A 17,093-nucleotide genomic window follows, 5' to 3' on the forward strand; every position below is an offset into this window, starting at 1 on the left:
TATTTAGATATTTAGTTTAACATATTTAGTTTAGAATATTTAGTAGCCTACGTCTAGTAGCCTACTAGTACGTCTGCACATGGCAGGATGATGACGCATCAGCCAATATGCTATAGGAAATGAATAGAAACATTTGCTAATTTAGTTGTTATAGCACAAAATGTCAAATGAGTTAAAGAGTAAACAAAAATTTAAAGAGTGAATAAAAACTGAAATGACAGAACAGCATGTCTTTCCTCTGGTAAGTAGGTAGGCTAATACAAAACAATCACTGAGATGAGAAATATTAGGCTATAGGGACAGAATTGCAGTTAAATTATCAGTGGATTATGCAGGTTTAAACCTGTTTTGTTCAGTTTGGATAAAAGCAAATAACACTACCCATAGTATAAATTATAAACACTTTTTTTTGTTTGTTTAAATAGTATTTTCACTTGACACCAGAGTGTTGATGTGCAGAACACATACTGGCTAGCTGTACTAACTGAAATAAATGTAAATCCAACATTTTTTTTAACAGTGATATGGTCTTCACAATAAATAATCTTTTTACTTTGTATAAATGTTTTGTCTTTGGAGAAAAAAAACAAAAACAAAACATTAACTAATATTTAGGATTTGAACCAAACCAAAAAAATTATTTTAGAAAAACTAAATTTTTTTTAAGTTGGTCCAAGCTGTTTTAAAAATGAATGGTCTCACACTAAAAAATCAATTTAAAAAAAATAAAAATAAAATTGTGGTAACATGCTATTTGGTAAGATTGCTTTTACAGTTCACAGGGAAAGATCGTGGTTACGGAAGCTTTTTACTGGGCTTTTTCTACTGGTAGTCACGTGTTTGCTGGTGAGTTCATGAAAATATCTATTTTTGGCTGCTGTTAGCTGTTTTCGGAATCAAATTTACTGGCATTTTGGTCCTTTGTATTTTCATGGTACACACATCTTTAGGCCAAATTATTTGTTTGTCTGAGATCCTTTACAATTTGCTTGGTATTAATTATGCATTGTACTCATTCTATAGCTCTGTGATGTTAAGTGGGCCATGATAAATAAGCAGGGCATGCAGGTCTTTGAATGATTACATAACAATGTTTGAAGTATGTAAATGTCTGAAGGTCTTTGTCTAAAAAAAAAAAAAGATTCCCTGTTTTTGATTTAGAATCAAATGTAGATTGGATGTTTAATAACAGTAAAATGAGTAAAACAAAATAACGGACTATTGTGTATTTGTAGGTTATATGGTCTTATATGGGAAATGAAAGAAAGAAACGCCCTTCACCCAGTTTTTTGTCTCAGCACTGTGCAGGACTCCAGAACTCTGCAAACTCCGGCTCTCCTGCAGGAATCAATTCAGAAGTCTCAGAAAAGTCTCAGTCACTAATAAACTCTTTTTACTCTGAATTTGGAATCAGTTTAGATGGCTACTCCAGGTTACAGCAGGCTGTTTACTGGGCAGATCCTGACAGATCGATCACAAATGTGTCCATGAGTACTAGTCCAGCCCACACCACATTCATCATTGAGAACCTGAAAGAGAGCTACCAAACTAGTGAGAAGTTTTTTGTTACGGTGCACGCAAAGGACTTTGATAATAAATCTAAGAGTTATGGAGGCGACTTTTTTCAAGCCAAGCTGTTTTGGTCTAAATCCAAGGTCAGTAATTGTACACATTACTTGCCTGTTGTTTTTACTGTAAACTCTGAGAGAGTTGTACTGAGAATATTCCTCTGTCACAGGCCAGTGTGTTTGGGGAGGTGGTGGACCTGCTCAACGGCTCCTACTCTGTGCGTTTCCTCCTGCCGTGGGTCGGCGAGGCCCAGGTGGCTGTGCGTCTAATTCACTCCAGTGAGGCTGTGCAGGTCCTGAAGCGTCACAGAGATACTGACTCTGACAGGGTGTACTTTAATGGATTTTACGAGGGACCAGGACCAAATAAGACCAGGCTGAGTGAAGCAGTGATGTGTAATGTTAAGTGGGACAAGAATGGACTAGAGCATATGGGAACTGGAGACTGTTGCTGTGAATACAAAGATCCCCGTACCGAAGAAATATGGCGCTGCCAGAGACCCAAATCCCTGCCATGCAGTGCCCGTGTGTACCATTCTATGGGCGGTTATAGAAACCGTCTGACTAATCAAGAGAAGAAGCTTATGTGAGAATAAATGATTCTTGATTGACTTTATACTTGATTTATTTTATGCATTGATGGAAGGCAGTATGACAGACAAACATGTTCTCTTTGACAGGAAGCAAACTAACAAAGGTATCAATGGAGATAAGAGCATCATCAAAATTGTTCATTCCCATGGAAATGAAACTATTGGTATGTTGGTCAATAGTTTAACCCAGAGGAATAGTACAGCAGAGATGCTGGGAAATATGTTGCACAAAAAAGAGGAATAAATGTACTGACACTTAGACAATGCAAGTCAAAATAACGAGTTTAGATACATTTTGGGCAAACTCATAACTTTGTTACACTACTTACTGTTTCCCTTTACTCATCCTGCAGATGTAGCAGAGAAATGTCATCCTGGTTTACACACTCCAGTTCCAGCCGGCTTTTACCTCAATGATGTGTGGACGTCCTTTGTCTGTAGCACCCGACATTTTACAACCCAAACGACAACAGAGTGCCTGAAAGACAAACACATCTACATGATGGGAGACTCTACTATCAGACAGTGGTTTGAGTTCTTTGTGAAAGCAGTACCAAGTGAGATAAATAGCTGCTATATATATATATATAAATTGTGTTATATATGTGCAATACATGGGATCATATTTGTTGGTGTCACGTTTTTATCAGCCCTGAAACAGATGAACCTGCATGTCCAATATCAGTCAGGGCCGCTCCTAGCAGTGGATGTGAAGAACAACATTGACTTACACTGGAGGGCTCATGGCATTCCTCTGCGCAGTCGAAAATCAGCAGTTGCTAATCTGCACTACATCAGTAATGAGATCGATGACCTGGCTGGAGGACCCCACACGGTCATTATGTTTAATCTGGGGCCCCATTTCACCACGTACCCTCTGGATTTCTACACCCATAGAGTGTTGAGGATCCGCAAAGCTGTTCTAGCATTGTTACAGCGGGCGCCTGACACTACCGTTATAATCAAGACTGTCAACACTGGTTATAAGGTAAGCCTATGCAGCAGGGGACCACAACTCTGGACCTCGAGATCCACTTTCCTGCAGAGATTAGCTGCAACCTGAATTAAACACACCAACCTGCAACTTTGTAGAAATCCTGAAGACCTTGATTAGCTTGTTCAGGTGTGTTTGATTAGGGTTGGAACTAAACTTTGCATAAAATTGGATCTCGAGGTCCAGAATTGACCCCTGCTATACAGTTTCATGTGTTTAAATACAAGGAGGCCACACTGTGATGGCAAGATTAGGGTTGATGTTGCGTTTCTCTGTCTTTATAATAGGATATTTTCGGGAGTGATTGGTATTCTCTACAGTTGGACAGAATTCTGCGTTGGGCTTTTCAGGATGTTGGTGTTTATATTCTGGATGTGTGGCAAATGACGGCCTGTCACTACAGCAAAGAGAACATTCATCTATGCCCCGTAATCATCAAAAACGAGATTGACATTTTACTCTCTTTTATTTGCCCCGTATACATTTAAATTATTAAATTTTACTACAGTTGAAAATTCAAGTCATGTGTAGAAAAACGTCTCGGTTACGTATGGTAACCCTCGTTCCCTGAAGGAGGGAACGGAGACGTCACGTCAGATGACTGACGAATTGGGATCTCAATTCGTCGGTCATTAGACGTGACGTCGGGAGTGACCGACTGAAAGGGAACTACCCTGAAATACTTTGTGACTGTTTTAAACAAGTGTGCGCTTGTGTACTAAAAACAGGTCACATAAACACTGGAATTAATTGCAGTTGTATTCCTGCATCCTCATGGATTTGTCACTCCTGATGCTTATCTACTATAGGCATACTTTAAATATGATACATACTTCACAAACCTAACCAAATATATTTAAGAAGTTATATTGGATTAGGTAAAATTTAAAAATACAGATTAAATAAATAAAAATTAAGATATAGCACAATGTTACATAGTTTCTTGAATTGGCACCAGGGAAACACATAGATGATGGGCACACAATTCACAAAAGATCGCTATTAATCAAACATTTTGTCTTTGTAGAATCATGCTTGTAGATTATATCAACTGAACTCCTTGTTAGTAAAGTGAACGTATCCCTGCCTGTCACACGGAAGACCGGGGTTCGATTCCCCGACGGTGAGACCTAGGGGGCAGTCGTGGCCTAATGATTAGAGAGTCAGACTTGTAACCCAAAGGTAGTGGGTTTGAGTCTCAGTACCGGCAGGGATTGTAGGTGGGTGGATTGAATGTACAGCGCTTTCTTCCACTTTCAATAAAAATAAAAAGTGACATAAAAAGTCATAATTATGACACAAAAAGTCAAAATTATTAATTTCAAAGTTGCAATTATGACATAACCATGAGATTTAAAGTCAAAATAATGGCATACTAAGTCAAAATAGCCTTACCCTGGAGTTGGTTCACCCTCCGCCTATGACTTAGTATGTCATAATTTCAACATTTTGTTATAATTTTGAATTTTAAAGCCATAATCACAACTTAGTATGTCATAACTATGACATTTAAAGTCATAACTGTAACTTACCAACGCATGATTTATTTTTCTAACATGGCAGAAACGGGCTTCCATATGTTTCTCAGCCAGGCCAGGCCAGGCTCCAGCTCTAAAACATAAAGTGGGCAATAAGATGCCTAATGAATGAGAACATACAAAATAAATATACAATGTATTTTCTTTTAATTTTTACATATATTCAACATATTCTTAAAATAATTTAGTTTTCCGATAAACATTTTATTTCCATTATCATATACATCATGTTATTTACTTGCATGTGAATTTCTAGAGAACTGAAGGGGTTGTGCTAATCTCAATAGCAAAGCGTCACACTTGACCACCTTCTACATTTTATCTTGCAGATGCATTTATAAAAAATTCTATCACTTGTGAGTTGCTAATGGTAGATGCGAAACATTTCTTATAAAAATGTTTTAAAAAAACACCAGCTCACACCCCAGCTGTAAGATTTTTTTGGTTACTGAGAATTAGCGCAACACGCATGCACAGTTTCAGTTCTCTAAAAAAATACAGCTGGAATCGTCAGTTAAATTGACATTTTTGTGGTTGCCACTTGGTAGCTGAACCAAACCAGGCAGTTATGAACACAGGATGAACTCGATGGCTGAGTAGAACTGTTTCAGCAGCTGGCAGGATGAATTTCCTCAGCTGGTGAAGGAAGTACAACCTCTGCTGGGTCTTTTTAACAATGTCTATGTCAAAGTCTATGGCTGCGTTCCAGTCCATGTTTTTATGCCTTTCACTCACTAACTTCCCTCTGTCTCATTTACTTGGATGTAGGCGGAAGGCATACTGGCGGAACCCTTGGAATGGGCTGAATCGGAACGTCCTAAGCCCTTGATCACTTAGAAACTGCTATGGAGTTGGTTTATTGACATTTTTCCCCCTACAAATTTGTTTGGTGCAGCATTCTATATGTATATAGGTATGCTTGGGCTGTTATAAATGTAAAAAAATAAATAATTTATATATTATAGAGTTGTTTGGGGTGGGGATAAATTAAACGCAATCTGTGGCCTGACGTGTACATGTGAAGCAGACTCGCTCCCACGGTCAAAATCGAGGGGTCAAGGGTTAGGGTCTGTCTGTATAAACTTCCCTTGTCCACTTCACGAAGTGGAATGCATTTCAAAATGGCAGCGGGGATTCCCCCGAGGGGAAGTGCTTAGGGAAGTTGCTAGTGCATGTCTAAAAGTGGAGTGGACGAAGGTTCCTTTTAAAATGTATTTCACTACAGATTACAAAATACATGCTTTAAAAAGTAATCAGTAATGTATTTCGTTAGATTACTCAGGTTTAGTATCTTAAACTAAATACTTTAAAATACTTTGAAATACTTAAGCTCAGGGGAGTCATGGACTCATTATTTTTGAGGGGGCACGAGTGGGGGGAGGTCGTCATGTGACACACAGCAGCCACAATAGCACTTATGTTTTTTTTTCTTTTCCTTTTTATTCAAAACATTCCCAAACGCATTATCTATATCATGAAATATCTGGATTCTCACCTATGTTAGTTGATCTATAGTGGGCGATGGTCAAAGAAGTCTAATATAGTCTATTAACTATACATAAAAACCTGTCTATTTACTTACAACAGTTATGGGTGTCATGCCATAACATAGTTTTAATACGACTGACTTTATATTTAATGTGAATTTAACATTGAAAGTTAATGTGAATAAAACCTTGTAAGTTAGGCTACTTAAATTTACCAGTGTTGATTTTCCAGTCTTACAATAAAGTGTTAAAATAAAGTGTTGGATCAACACTGAACAGAATGGGTCTAACACCAGAAGTGTCAGTTTTCAAATAAAAGTTGGTGTCATTTTATGTAGTTGCAAACGTTAACTCTCTTTCAGAGTTAATCAAGCCACCTCCGTTAACGTGCAGACTAGACGTCATTTTGATCGAAACAGACCACATGATGCGGATGCCATTTTACTTCAGTGGAAGAGTGGTGGTAAGTCTGATATTTTAATGTTATAATACAGATACAGACTGTAAATTGATTCTAATATTTATAATTTGTCCTAGTCTTATCTATTTTTGATCACAAATAATTCTAATAACAAGACAGCCAACGACCTGATAAAACAAATTCCACAGATAAGACCAGGTGGAGGAAATGTGCTTAAGGAGTATGAAGATACAGGGACAATTAGTGATGACACGAGGAAAGTGATGGTGAACATCTTAGTTGCACACATGATGGAGACAGAAGGGTAATTATAAAAATATTATTCAGTTTGTTAGTGATTTTGACGCTATATAGATTAAGTATATAGATGTAGTTGGGTGCTACAAATTTGTGCAAATTTTCAAATTTGTTGTTTTTTTCTGAAAGTTACAGTTGTTTAATTAAACGTTCTTAAACATTTCCTATCAGCGTAAAGTAACGTTGAGTGTTCCCATTCTTCAGAAGGGTCCCACATCGACTTACCAAACAGAAGTATGGTTTGGGAATTATCACCTTGTTTCCCTCACTCAGAGATCCCCAAGGGAGGACTGGATATGTAAGTCATTATCACTGATCAGAACATTCAATATTTTGTGTTCATTAACTCTTCCTTAATGAACATACATCTAATTTCTTTGTTCCATTCTGAAGATGGAAAAAAGTATGGCATGGACAAAATACTTGCCCCATTGGTTGATGATGTGAAAGTACTTGAGCAGAAGGGAATGACGGTGTCATTTTCTGAGGAGCCCATCTTTGGTACTATTGCGCAAATTACGGGTGATAACCTAGGTCTAAATAGTATTCTTGGTTATGTTGAATCTTTTTCTGCAAAACATTACTGCAGACTCTGTCTCACTGACAAGGTGTTAGCACAGGAAGTATTTAGTGAGGATGATCCACGGGTGATATTGCGTAATAGAAATCTAAATGAAGAGCATTACAAGTATCTTGCTGACAACCCCAATGAAAACTCCTGTTATTGTGTTAAAAGAAATTCTATACTCAATACCTTGACTTACTTTAATGTATCTGAGAACTTTGTGCTGGATATTATGCATGATATCCTGGAGGGAGTTGCACAGTATGAAGTGAAACTTTTTGAATATATGAGTTCTGGCGATTCCATTCCTCAAAGATTGTATGCCTTCAACTATGGCTTTTTGGAAAGAAATAGCCGCCCAACCAAGGTCAACCTTCAACAAGCAGGAAACAGCATTGGTCTCAATGCAAGTCAGACATTGTGTCTCATTAAGAACATCCCTCTCATATTTGGAGATGTAGTCCCAGAGGGAGATAAGCACTGGCATTTGATGTTGCTGCTCTTACATATTGTTAATATTATCTTTTCTCCTTGCATCTCTGAAGGAATGATAATATTTTTGAAGCATCTGATAAAAGAGCATCATCAGTTGTTCAAGGATTTGTATCCTAGGAATCTAATTCCAAAACACCACCTTATGATTCACTACCCTGAACGCATCAGACGAATTGGCCCATTGATTCATGTATGGACAATGAGGTATAAGGCAAAACACAGGTTTTTTAAGAGAAATCTAAAAAATTTCAAAAACCTGACCAAATCACTTGCAAAAAACACCAGGTAGCCATTGCCTATTACTGGGAGTCCTGTACTATCAAGGGTATTGAGTCTGGCCCTGTTTCAAATGAGCTGTTGTCTGACCTTGAAAACTGTAATTTTATTTCAGAGCAGCTCCAGATTGATATCTCTAGCGAGGTGATTGTCACACCGTGGGTAAAGTGTCATGGTACTGAGTATCGCAGTGGTCTTGATGTTTGCTTAGAGTTTGTTCAAATTTTTATTGAGGATGGAATTAATTTTTTGGCATCGTGTATGGAATCAGAGTTTGTTGAACACCTTCATGCTTTCAGTGTTGTTGAACAAGAGCACAGTCTTGTACTCAAAAAAACCTGAGGAATTGATGTACTACAAGCCATTTGATTTACAAATGTCCTATGGCAATGACAGTCTTTTTTACATTGTTGTGGACTGTTATTTGTAATAATGTCATGGCATTGTGGTTTCTTGCTCTGTGCTGAAATAAAGTTTTGAAACAGTAACAGAGTGACGTTTTCTTCATAGTGAATTTCTAGTTTATTTTACAGTTTTTTAGTAGGTAATGCAGAACCATAATAAGAAAGTAACTCCCAAAAAAGTGTTCTGTCAACACCAGAATGGTGTAACTTTTCACTCTTTTATAAAGTTGAGTATATTGTGATTTCCATTTTTCCAAAGTGTCAAGTCAACACCGGAATAGTGTAGAATTTTAACTCTGCCAGTGTTTGCTACAAAGCTGCACCCAGCTCTGTAACAGTGTTGTTTTTATCTGCATCAGTGTTAATATATCACTTAGTGTTCATATTTTAACACTATGTTGGTGTTGCATGAGGCAACACTTTTGAAAGTGTTAAATTAACATTTTGTGGGTGGTTCTCATATATACACTTTTAAAGTGTTGAAAAAAAACTCTACTGTAACACTTTCATTGTACAGAAAGAGAGCAAAGAACATTTACATTATCAAAGAACATTTTCACTGACAGCCTAGAGTTCAAGCACTCTCAAAATCTCCCATTTAAATCACTGAAGCTGTTTACAGTGTGAAATGAATATCTTAATTATATATAGGCCACACACATCTGCACTTTGTTGTTTCTAACGAGAGAATTCGCCAAAAAGAGGTATTCAGCAGTGGCGGCTCGTGGGTTTTAAAATAGAGGAGGCACTCTAATTGTATTGGTCTGGGATCCCTGCCGATTATTACAGTCAGGGAGCCAGTGAACAAAGCACCTGCATTTTAGTGATGACTCATCAGAACACCTCTGATTGGCCATTGCATTCATTAGCTCAACAGAATCGTGATTGGTTATAATGCGCAGCGCTGTAAAAACACGTCTGTCTCTGGCTCAGCGCCAGCCAGCGAATGCAGATTTGAATTTAGCAGCTGATGATATGACGCACTGAACGATTTAATCATGCTGTTGTGATTGTATCAAATATACAAAATATTATTCTGCTATTTTTTGTCTTTTGAAAGCTGTATTCAAAATCCACTTGGCTCAAAAATCACTCACTTTGAATGGGCATGACGCCTCTGATAACGACATTAAAGGCACAATATGTAAGATTTGTTTATTAAAATATCCAAAAACCACTAGAACAGTGTTATATATTTTGCTGACTTGTGTACTGACATTATCCCAAATGTTTCGAAGAATGTTTAAATCCAGAGAAATAAGCAATTTTAACTAGTGACACGGACTGTGTCCATAGTGTCATTGTGTCGCCTGCCAATGACGTCATAACCCCACGATTTCCGGTTTCAGTCGAAGTAACCTGAGGATCCTATGGCGATATGCCTGCTTATATAGCCAGATGGCTGCTCTGGTGGGCTTCGTCGCCATAGGCTTGTGCAGCTCTGTTGTCGAGACATTGGTTCGTTTTTTAATTCACTGTACAAACCAATGGCCGTGCAGTTACACTGCATTATTGAAAAAGGCTTCAGTCATTGGAGAAAAAGGAGTTTTTCCCATAGCATCTTAGCAGACACAGTACTCGTTCCCATATCTCAGGGAACCGAGTACGATTTCTTAATATAATTGGTTTTATTTTTTCATAAAAAAATTGAAAAGCATATTATCAGTAGCCTTGGAAATATTTTTGTTGACTGCTAAAGAGAGCAGTGGCGGCTCATCGGGGGAGGCAGGGGAGGCACAGCTTCCCCAAAATTTTGAGGTGAAAATGGGAGGAGGACGATTTAATGTTAATAAAATTCACAATTCTTGTCTCAGAATGTGTATATTTTGTTTGTAATTTCACAGCTGTCATACCATAACATGTTACTGAAGTTGGAAAGCGCCGCTTTTCTATTGCGAATGTGCCGAATCTGCTGATGTAGGCTAATTACAACCACTAATGATGGAGAAGGGGAGGGGGAGGCCGGGGGAGAGCTGAGCTCTCATGCCTCCGTTGGTAAAAAAAATTAGCCAATCACCATCGAGTGTTCACTTTTAGCGCTTAGGAGTGTTGAGAAAAGACACCTCTTTAAGGGAGGCTAACCTCCCTTCTGATATCAACCAATCCTCATAGAGTCGTAAATTACGTGATATTAGTTTGAACGTCTGCCGCTGCGCTGATAATGTACCAAGTACTTATGATGAGTAGCGATATTGAATATTTGATCGCCAACAGATTTAACAAGCTGTCATTCAAACAGTATATATACAAATTTAGGGAAAACAGCCTAAGCTGGATATAGGCTACAGCAGTCGGCTTAATTAAATGGCGCAACAGGCAGCTCTCTTGTAACACAGACTTTTAAGAAGGGATGGATGTTTGCTGCAAGTTATAGGCCAGGTAAGTGAAATTATATTATCTTGCTGTATGTGTGTCGATTTCTGTACGTTTTCTGACTAAAAGTCAGAAAAGCCATTTTAAAGTGGTTAAGCAAATAATAATAATAATAATAATCGGCATTCGGCAGGGCTCCCCAGACCAATACAATTAGTGTGCCTCCTCTATTTTAAAACCCACGAGCCGGCACTGAAAGAGAGAGCTGTATACATGAGTCTTGAGATGCCCTCTGCTTTTGTAACCAATACTCTTCCCCTCAAAGATAAGTCTCTTAATAACCACTGATTTAACTTTTTCTTTGTCTTATCAATAATAGGAGAGAAGTTTAGCTCACATCTTCTCTCTCCATCCTTTACAATCTTTATACCTAAATATGTGACTTTTGGGATACCACAAATAGATGGTAGATCACACTGCTTAAGAGTCATTAATTCACACTTATTAATATTCGAGTGAAGACCTGAAGCTTTAGAGAATATATGGATAATATTAATAACTTAGGGTATTTCTCCTACATCTTTCAAAAAAAAGTGGTATCATCACACAGCAAACATGCCCCTTTGTGGCCCGTGTGGGTCCACTGCAGGCAGAAAATCTAACTCATGCAGGCAGCCCGCTGTGGGCCCTGATACTGGCGTGAAATGTGGGGCACGTGCGTCCATACCAGTATGTCCACAATGTGGGCTGGGTGTAGGCACAATGAGGAAAGTGTGGGGAAAATATGGGCATACTGTGGGCTGGATGTGGGCACAGTGGGGAAAGTGTGTGTGAGATTCTATAACACCCTGTGACCTTCTGTACCCCGTTGTATGCATCAGCTTACATCAGCATCACCAGACAATCACAAGACATGATTTAGCTGTTTTTCCTAAACTGTCTCATTCCATTTCCCTGCTTGTGCTAAGCTAACAGTTACACTTCCTCTGTTACTTATATATAACAAAGCCCCTCGCAATAAAGATTTGAACCTTGAGTGAACTACACTTCTTGTGTCTGTGTCATTCTTGGGTCCCTGGTACCAGCTTCTGTGCTCCACCGCTCAACAACTCGATCTGATCTGCTCAAACAATTTATTCTAACAGTGTGGGCATACTGTGGGCACAGCGGGGAAAGTGTGGGGATACTGTGGGCTGGGTATTGGCATACTGTGGGCACAGTGGGAAAAGAGTGGGAATATTCTGGGCCAGAAATATGCCCTGTCAGCATGCTCTGTGGGTCCTTAACAAATAACACATTTAGTTTTGTCCTAATAAGTAGCGTCCCAGCCGAAAATGTGTACCTAGGGCCCCATGTAGACCCCACAGTATGCCCACACTTTGGAGAGAAATGTGGGCATAAAACTGTGTAAGGCCATTGTGGCCTTAACAAATAACAAAATTTGTTTGCTTTTACTTTGTACCTGAAGAATACTGCAATATTCCTATTAATGCATATGCAAAATAATTGCACGTTGAAAGTAGAAGTAATAAATTAAGTCATAAATTTAGAACACTTTCATTTATTCACAGCTATGTAAAAAACAAATTCAGAAAATACACACTACCTTTCAAAAGTTTAGGGTCACTAAGATTTGTAAATGTTTTTGAAAGAAGTCTCTTATGCTCACCAAAACTAAATTTATTTGATAAGAAATACATGTAAAGCGGTAACATTATGAAATATTACAATTTAAAATAACTGTTTTTAATATATTTTAAAATAAAAAAATTTTTTATATGAATTTAAATTTAAACTAAGTTACATTTTCAGCAGCCATTACTCTTCAGTGTCATACAATCCAAAAGAAATTATTAAAATATGCTGATTTGGTGCTCAAGAAACATTTCTTTTTAGCAGTCAAAAACATTTGTACTGCTTCATATTTTTGTTGAAACCGTGATGCATTTTTTTCAGAATCCTTTGAATAGAGCTTTTAAAAGAGCAGCATTTATTTGAAATAGGATTTTGTGCAACAATGTAAACATTTTTGCTGTCGCTTTTTATCAATTTATTGCGTCCTTGCTGAATAAAAATAATTTCTTTGGAAAAAAAAAAAAAAAGTACTGACCCCAAACTATTGAACGGTGGAATATATTTAATATTTTTTATAAAACAGAACAATGACCAATTATAACTACATCAGAACATTAAGTAGATTATAAATCAATGCCCTAAGGGGCACCAGTAGAGCTCTGCCTGATCTATGATCTTCTGTTTTTTCTGCTCCTTCCACCATCCCAAGTCTCTTACATTACGGAGCCCCTTTAATATAAGTTTCTATTTCAGATGTTGTGGCCTGGCTGTTTTTTGTTCCAGCATCTAAGTGAGAAAGAAAACAACAATTAAAATATAAATATATATTTAAAAAGAAAAAACTAAACAAAACCTTGACTGTTAGAGCATTTCTACCTCAAGAAGTCTCCCAGGGCACCAATAATCTTTTGTGGAACTTTTATTAATGTTAAAAACAAATTTATGCTTTGTTGATGGCAGAGATACACTAAAAGAGACAAAGAGTGCGAATGAATAGCATGACTAAATGAGACCATGCAAGAGCTGTGGTTGATTGAAACAGAGACTGAAATTAAAGGGAAACGGTGAGTGAAATGAAAATAATTTATATACATTTTCAAATTTCTGTTCTAAAAACATGTTGACTCAGTTGTTGTAGGCAAATCTAAGGTATCCCATATGTGTGTGTTGTGTTCATTTTTTTCCACTTCAGCAACAGTAGGCAATATTGAGTACATATTTAAAGGGGTCATATGATGCGATTTCAAGTTTTCCTTTCTCGTTGGAGTTACAAGCTCTTGGTGCATAAAGAAGATCTGTAAAGTTGCAAAGACTAAAGTCTCAAATCCAAAGAGATATTCTTTATAAAAGTTGAGTCAACCACGCCTACCTAAAACGGCTCATTCTAACACGCCCCCACATGTCTACATCACGATGTGGAAATATTAGCATAATGCCGCCCAAATGTGCACGCAAAGAAAGAAGGCGTGGTTTCAGGAACAGCAGTAGTGTTGATGCAGCCATGTCAGGGAGACGCTGTGTGTTTCTGTGCAAAAGCAAAAGCACTTTATTTGGCCTTCCGGAAGTAGATTAACAATTGGGCTAGGTGGGGAGCAACGAGGGGGCCCGTGATCGGCTGTAGATTGACTGAAGCGCCAATCGCCAATGCCCCACCACGCCCCCACTTATTAGCGCTATTATTTAGTGGAGCTTTGCCGTAAATTCCATGTATTACCATTAGATATTGAAACGTCACGTTTAAATTTGGTTTACCAATCAAATGCATTTATTCTGTATTTGACTTCTGAACGAACTGCACGCGTATCTATCAGGTGATCGCTGCGCCTGATGTCCGCATTCACCTCTTCACTTCGTTCTGGCATAATCTGGAAATGGTCACGAACAATCTTTGATAAATAAAAATATAAGCTATTCTAAAAAAAATGTATAGCTGTTACGGGGCGAACGAGACGTGAGACGTGCGGATCCATCTGCAAAGCTTTTATTTAAAGGCGTGGTCATAAAAACAGGCAAGGTTCTGACAATGGCAAACAGGTATATTGAGGGCAAGACAAAAGAGAAAGGGTTAATCAAGATAAACAGGCAATAATCAGGTAACACGGGAAAGCAGGCAAGACAAGACTATGACTAGACTTTGACTAGAACTAAGGACTAGAAACTATGGCTGGAAACTGGCTCCGTAATGTGCTACCACTAGGAGAGCGATATACGCAAAAAATACTCGGCCGTTTGAAAAGGATCTGAGTGGGTGTAATATAGTGAGCGTGTGATTGGCTACAGCTGTGTGCAATCAGTGCAATGGATGATGGGATATGTAGTCCGGGATGACATGCAACAGTTTGTGTAGTGTGAGAGTCAATGTAACGGAAGGGTGACCTCTGGTGGCGATCGAACGGAAGTCCATGGACAGGATTCGTGACATAGCCCCCCTCCCCAAAGAGTGGCTTCCAGACGCTCCTAAAACAGTAAAATCCAGGAGGGTGGTGGAGCGGAGGCGGAACAGGTCCACGTGGAAGTGGAGAGACTGGGGACTGAGGCAGAGCTGGAAGAGCAGAGCACCAAGGCAGACCCGGCGAAGCAGGAAACCAAGGTGGAGCCGGAAAAGCAGGGAGCCAGAGTGGGGCCAGCAGGGCAGGTGGAGCTGAGGACCACCACAGCTGAGCAGACGGGTCCGAAGATCCCCACGGCGGAGCAGAAGACCACCAGAGCAGGACAGAAGACCACCAGGCCAGAGCAGACGGAGCAGACCACCACCACGGTGGAGCAGACAGAGCAGGAACCCACCAGGGCAGAGCAGACGGGACATTGGCCCACCAGAGTGTGTCGGCAGACCACCACGGCGGACCAGAGTGATCAGGAACCCATGGCAGGGACTGGGGCCTAGGGAAAACTGAAACATAGGAGACAGACAGTGCATTTACGGTCTCAAGGACTTGAGGCAGGAAATACAGTGGGCTTATTAACAGTCTCTTTAGGCATGACTGACAGTGCTAGAAGTTCAGTGTAGGTCTCCTTGAGAGTGGCTGGACAGACAGACAGTTCAAAGTTGGGGGCATGGGCAAAAACTGAGTGGGTTGACAGTTCATAAACAGGCTTACAGACTTGGATTGGCAAGATAGATGATTCAAAATTAGATACCCTGGGTAAAACAAGATAGGCAGACAGTTTAAACTCAAGGTCATTGAATGAAACTAGACTGGCAGACATTTCAGTGAGTAAACTGGCAGACAATTCACAGTCAGATTCATTCGTTGAGACAGGACAGACAGATAGATCAAAATTAAACTCATTGACTGAAGTGGGATAGACATACTGTTCACTAGAGGTCTCTTTGGCAATAATAGGGTTAACAGGGCATACAGAAAGTTAATTTAAGGTTTCTATGGCCGTGATAGGCAGGGATGAGAGTTCCTGAACGGCTCTTGTAGCTGGGACCCTCACAGATTAATCGTGTCTTTAAAGGTTCATTGATACCCTCACAAAAAAGTCTATGAACACACAGTCAGGCAGATCAGAAAAATATGCGAGATCTAAATACTCTTGTACATAATCCTTGAGCGCTCGCAAGCCCTGCTCGAGGGTTAATAACAGTCTTGCAGTGTCCATACCTGGCCAATGTCCACATGAAAAGCTGCTGGATCCTTGTGTGGCCGAGTATTCTGTTACGGGGTGAAGAGACGTGAGACGTGCGGATCTTCCGTAATGTACTACCATTAGGAGAGCGATATATGCAAACAATACTCGGCCATTTGAAAAGGATCTGAGTGGGTGTAATATGAGTGTGTGATTGGTTACAGCTGTGTGCAATCAGTGCAATGGATGATGGGATATGTAGTCCGGGATGACATGCAACAGTTTGTGTAGTGTGAGAGTCAATGTAACGGAAGGGTGACCTCTGGTGGCGATCGAACGGAAGTCCATGGACAGGATTCGTGACAATAGCCCTGTGAGAGAGGGGCTCAAAAAAAATAAAAATAAATCACCCCTAAAAGACAAACAGCAGATAAACCACAGTCAGTAAAATCCCCACCTATCAGGTTATTTTACTAAAGATGATGATGGAGTAGAAGTTGTGAAACAGCAAGTGGACCGGGCACATGGGGCAGATAAAAACAGTGCCATCGTCCACACAGATTTTAGGTTAGTTTGATTATTAACTTGATGGATGTATTTGGCTGTTTGTGTTTGAACAAACTCTAGGCTATATATTCGCTTAAGGGTTGGGAAATAACCCGGTAGAAAAATGTCAATCGTTTTGGGCGTCATGATGTATGCTTAAACGCGTTTTAAGCATTGTGGTTTAAAAACAAATGGTTTTAAACTATTCATGGACATTAAGCAGCAGGGCAGAATTCTTGTTGGTAAATGCGCGCGTTAAGACGGTTTCAGCCTGATACGCGCGGCGCGCACCTGCCTGACTAAACTTGAGTTATTTTTCGCGCCTTGTGCTTAAACGTTCAAATACACATAGTTATGTGTCAAAATGCCAGTCTTTGCGAGTATCCTCGTCAACTTACTCAGTTGTGTCTTACATGAACGTTAATAGTTAAAGATAAAGCATGCTTTA

The 17,093-nt window shown here is 39.2% G+C and overlaps 2 protein-coding genes across 4 annotated transcripts; both read left to right on the top strand.

The window, feature by feature from the left end:
• Positions 1-670: 670 nt before the first annotated feature.
• Positions 671-3,707, top strand: LOC107748074 (NXPE family member 3-like). The gene is made up of 7 exons (XM_016562729.1): positions 671-846; positions 1,236-1,655; positions 1,739-2,154; positions 2,249-2,325; positions 2,515-2,718; positions 2,812-3,149; positions 3,443-3,707. The coding sequence occupies exons 1-7, from the start codon at positions 748-750 to the stop codon at positions 3,641-3,643; spliced, it is 1,755 nt and encodes a 584-aa protein (XP_016418215.1). The 5' UTR covers positions 671-747; the 3' UTR covers positions 3,644-3,707.
• A 1,868-nt stretch (positions 3,708-5,575) lies between these two features.
• LOC107748075 (uncharacterized) lies at positions 5,576-8,774 on the top strand. 3 transcript variants are annotated; one of them, XM_016562732.1, is made up of 5 exons: positions 5,576-5,606; positions 6,543-6,643; positions 6,790-6,905; positions 7,103-7,196; positions 7,292-8,774. In XM_016562732.1, exons 1-5 carry the CDS (start codon positions 5,597-5,599, stop codon positions 7,343-7,345), a joined length of 375 nt encoding a protein of 124 aa, XP_016418218.1. In that variant the 5' UTR covers positions 5,576-5,596; the 3' UTR covers positions 7,346-8,774. The 3 variants fall into 3 exon arrangements, with proteins under 3 accessions (XP_016418218.1, XP_016418217.1, XP_016418216.1); XM_016562731.1 differs by lacking the exon at positions 5,576-5,606 and having other exon boundaries at positions 6,161-6,643; positions 7,070-7,196; XM_016562730.1 differs by lacking the exon at positions 5,576-5,606 and having other exon boundaries at positions 6,161-6,643.
• The last annotated feature ends 8,319 nt before the right edge of the window (positions 8,775-17,093 follow it).

Source organism: Sinocyclocheilus rhinocerous, unplaced genomic scaffold (genome assembly GCF_001515625.1).
Source record: "Sinocyclocheilus rhinocerous isolate Xijiao unplaced genomic scaffold, SAMN03320098_v1.1 scaffold139, whole genome shotgun sequence".
Lineage (NCBI taxonomy): Eukaryota > Metazoa > Chordata > Actinopteri > Cypriniformes > Cyprinidae > Sinocyclocheilus > Sinocyclocheilus rhinocerous.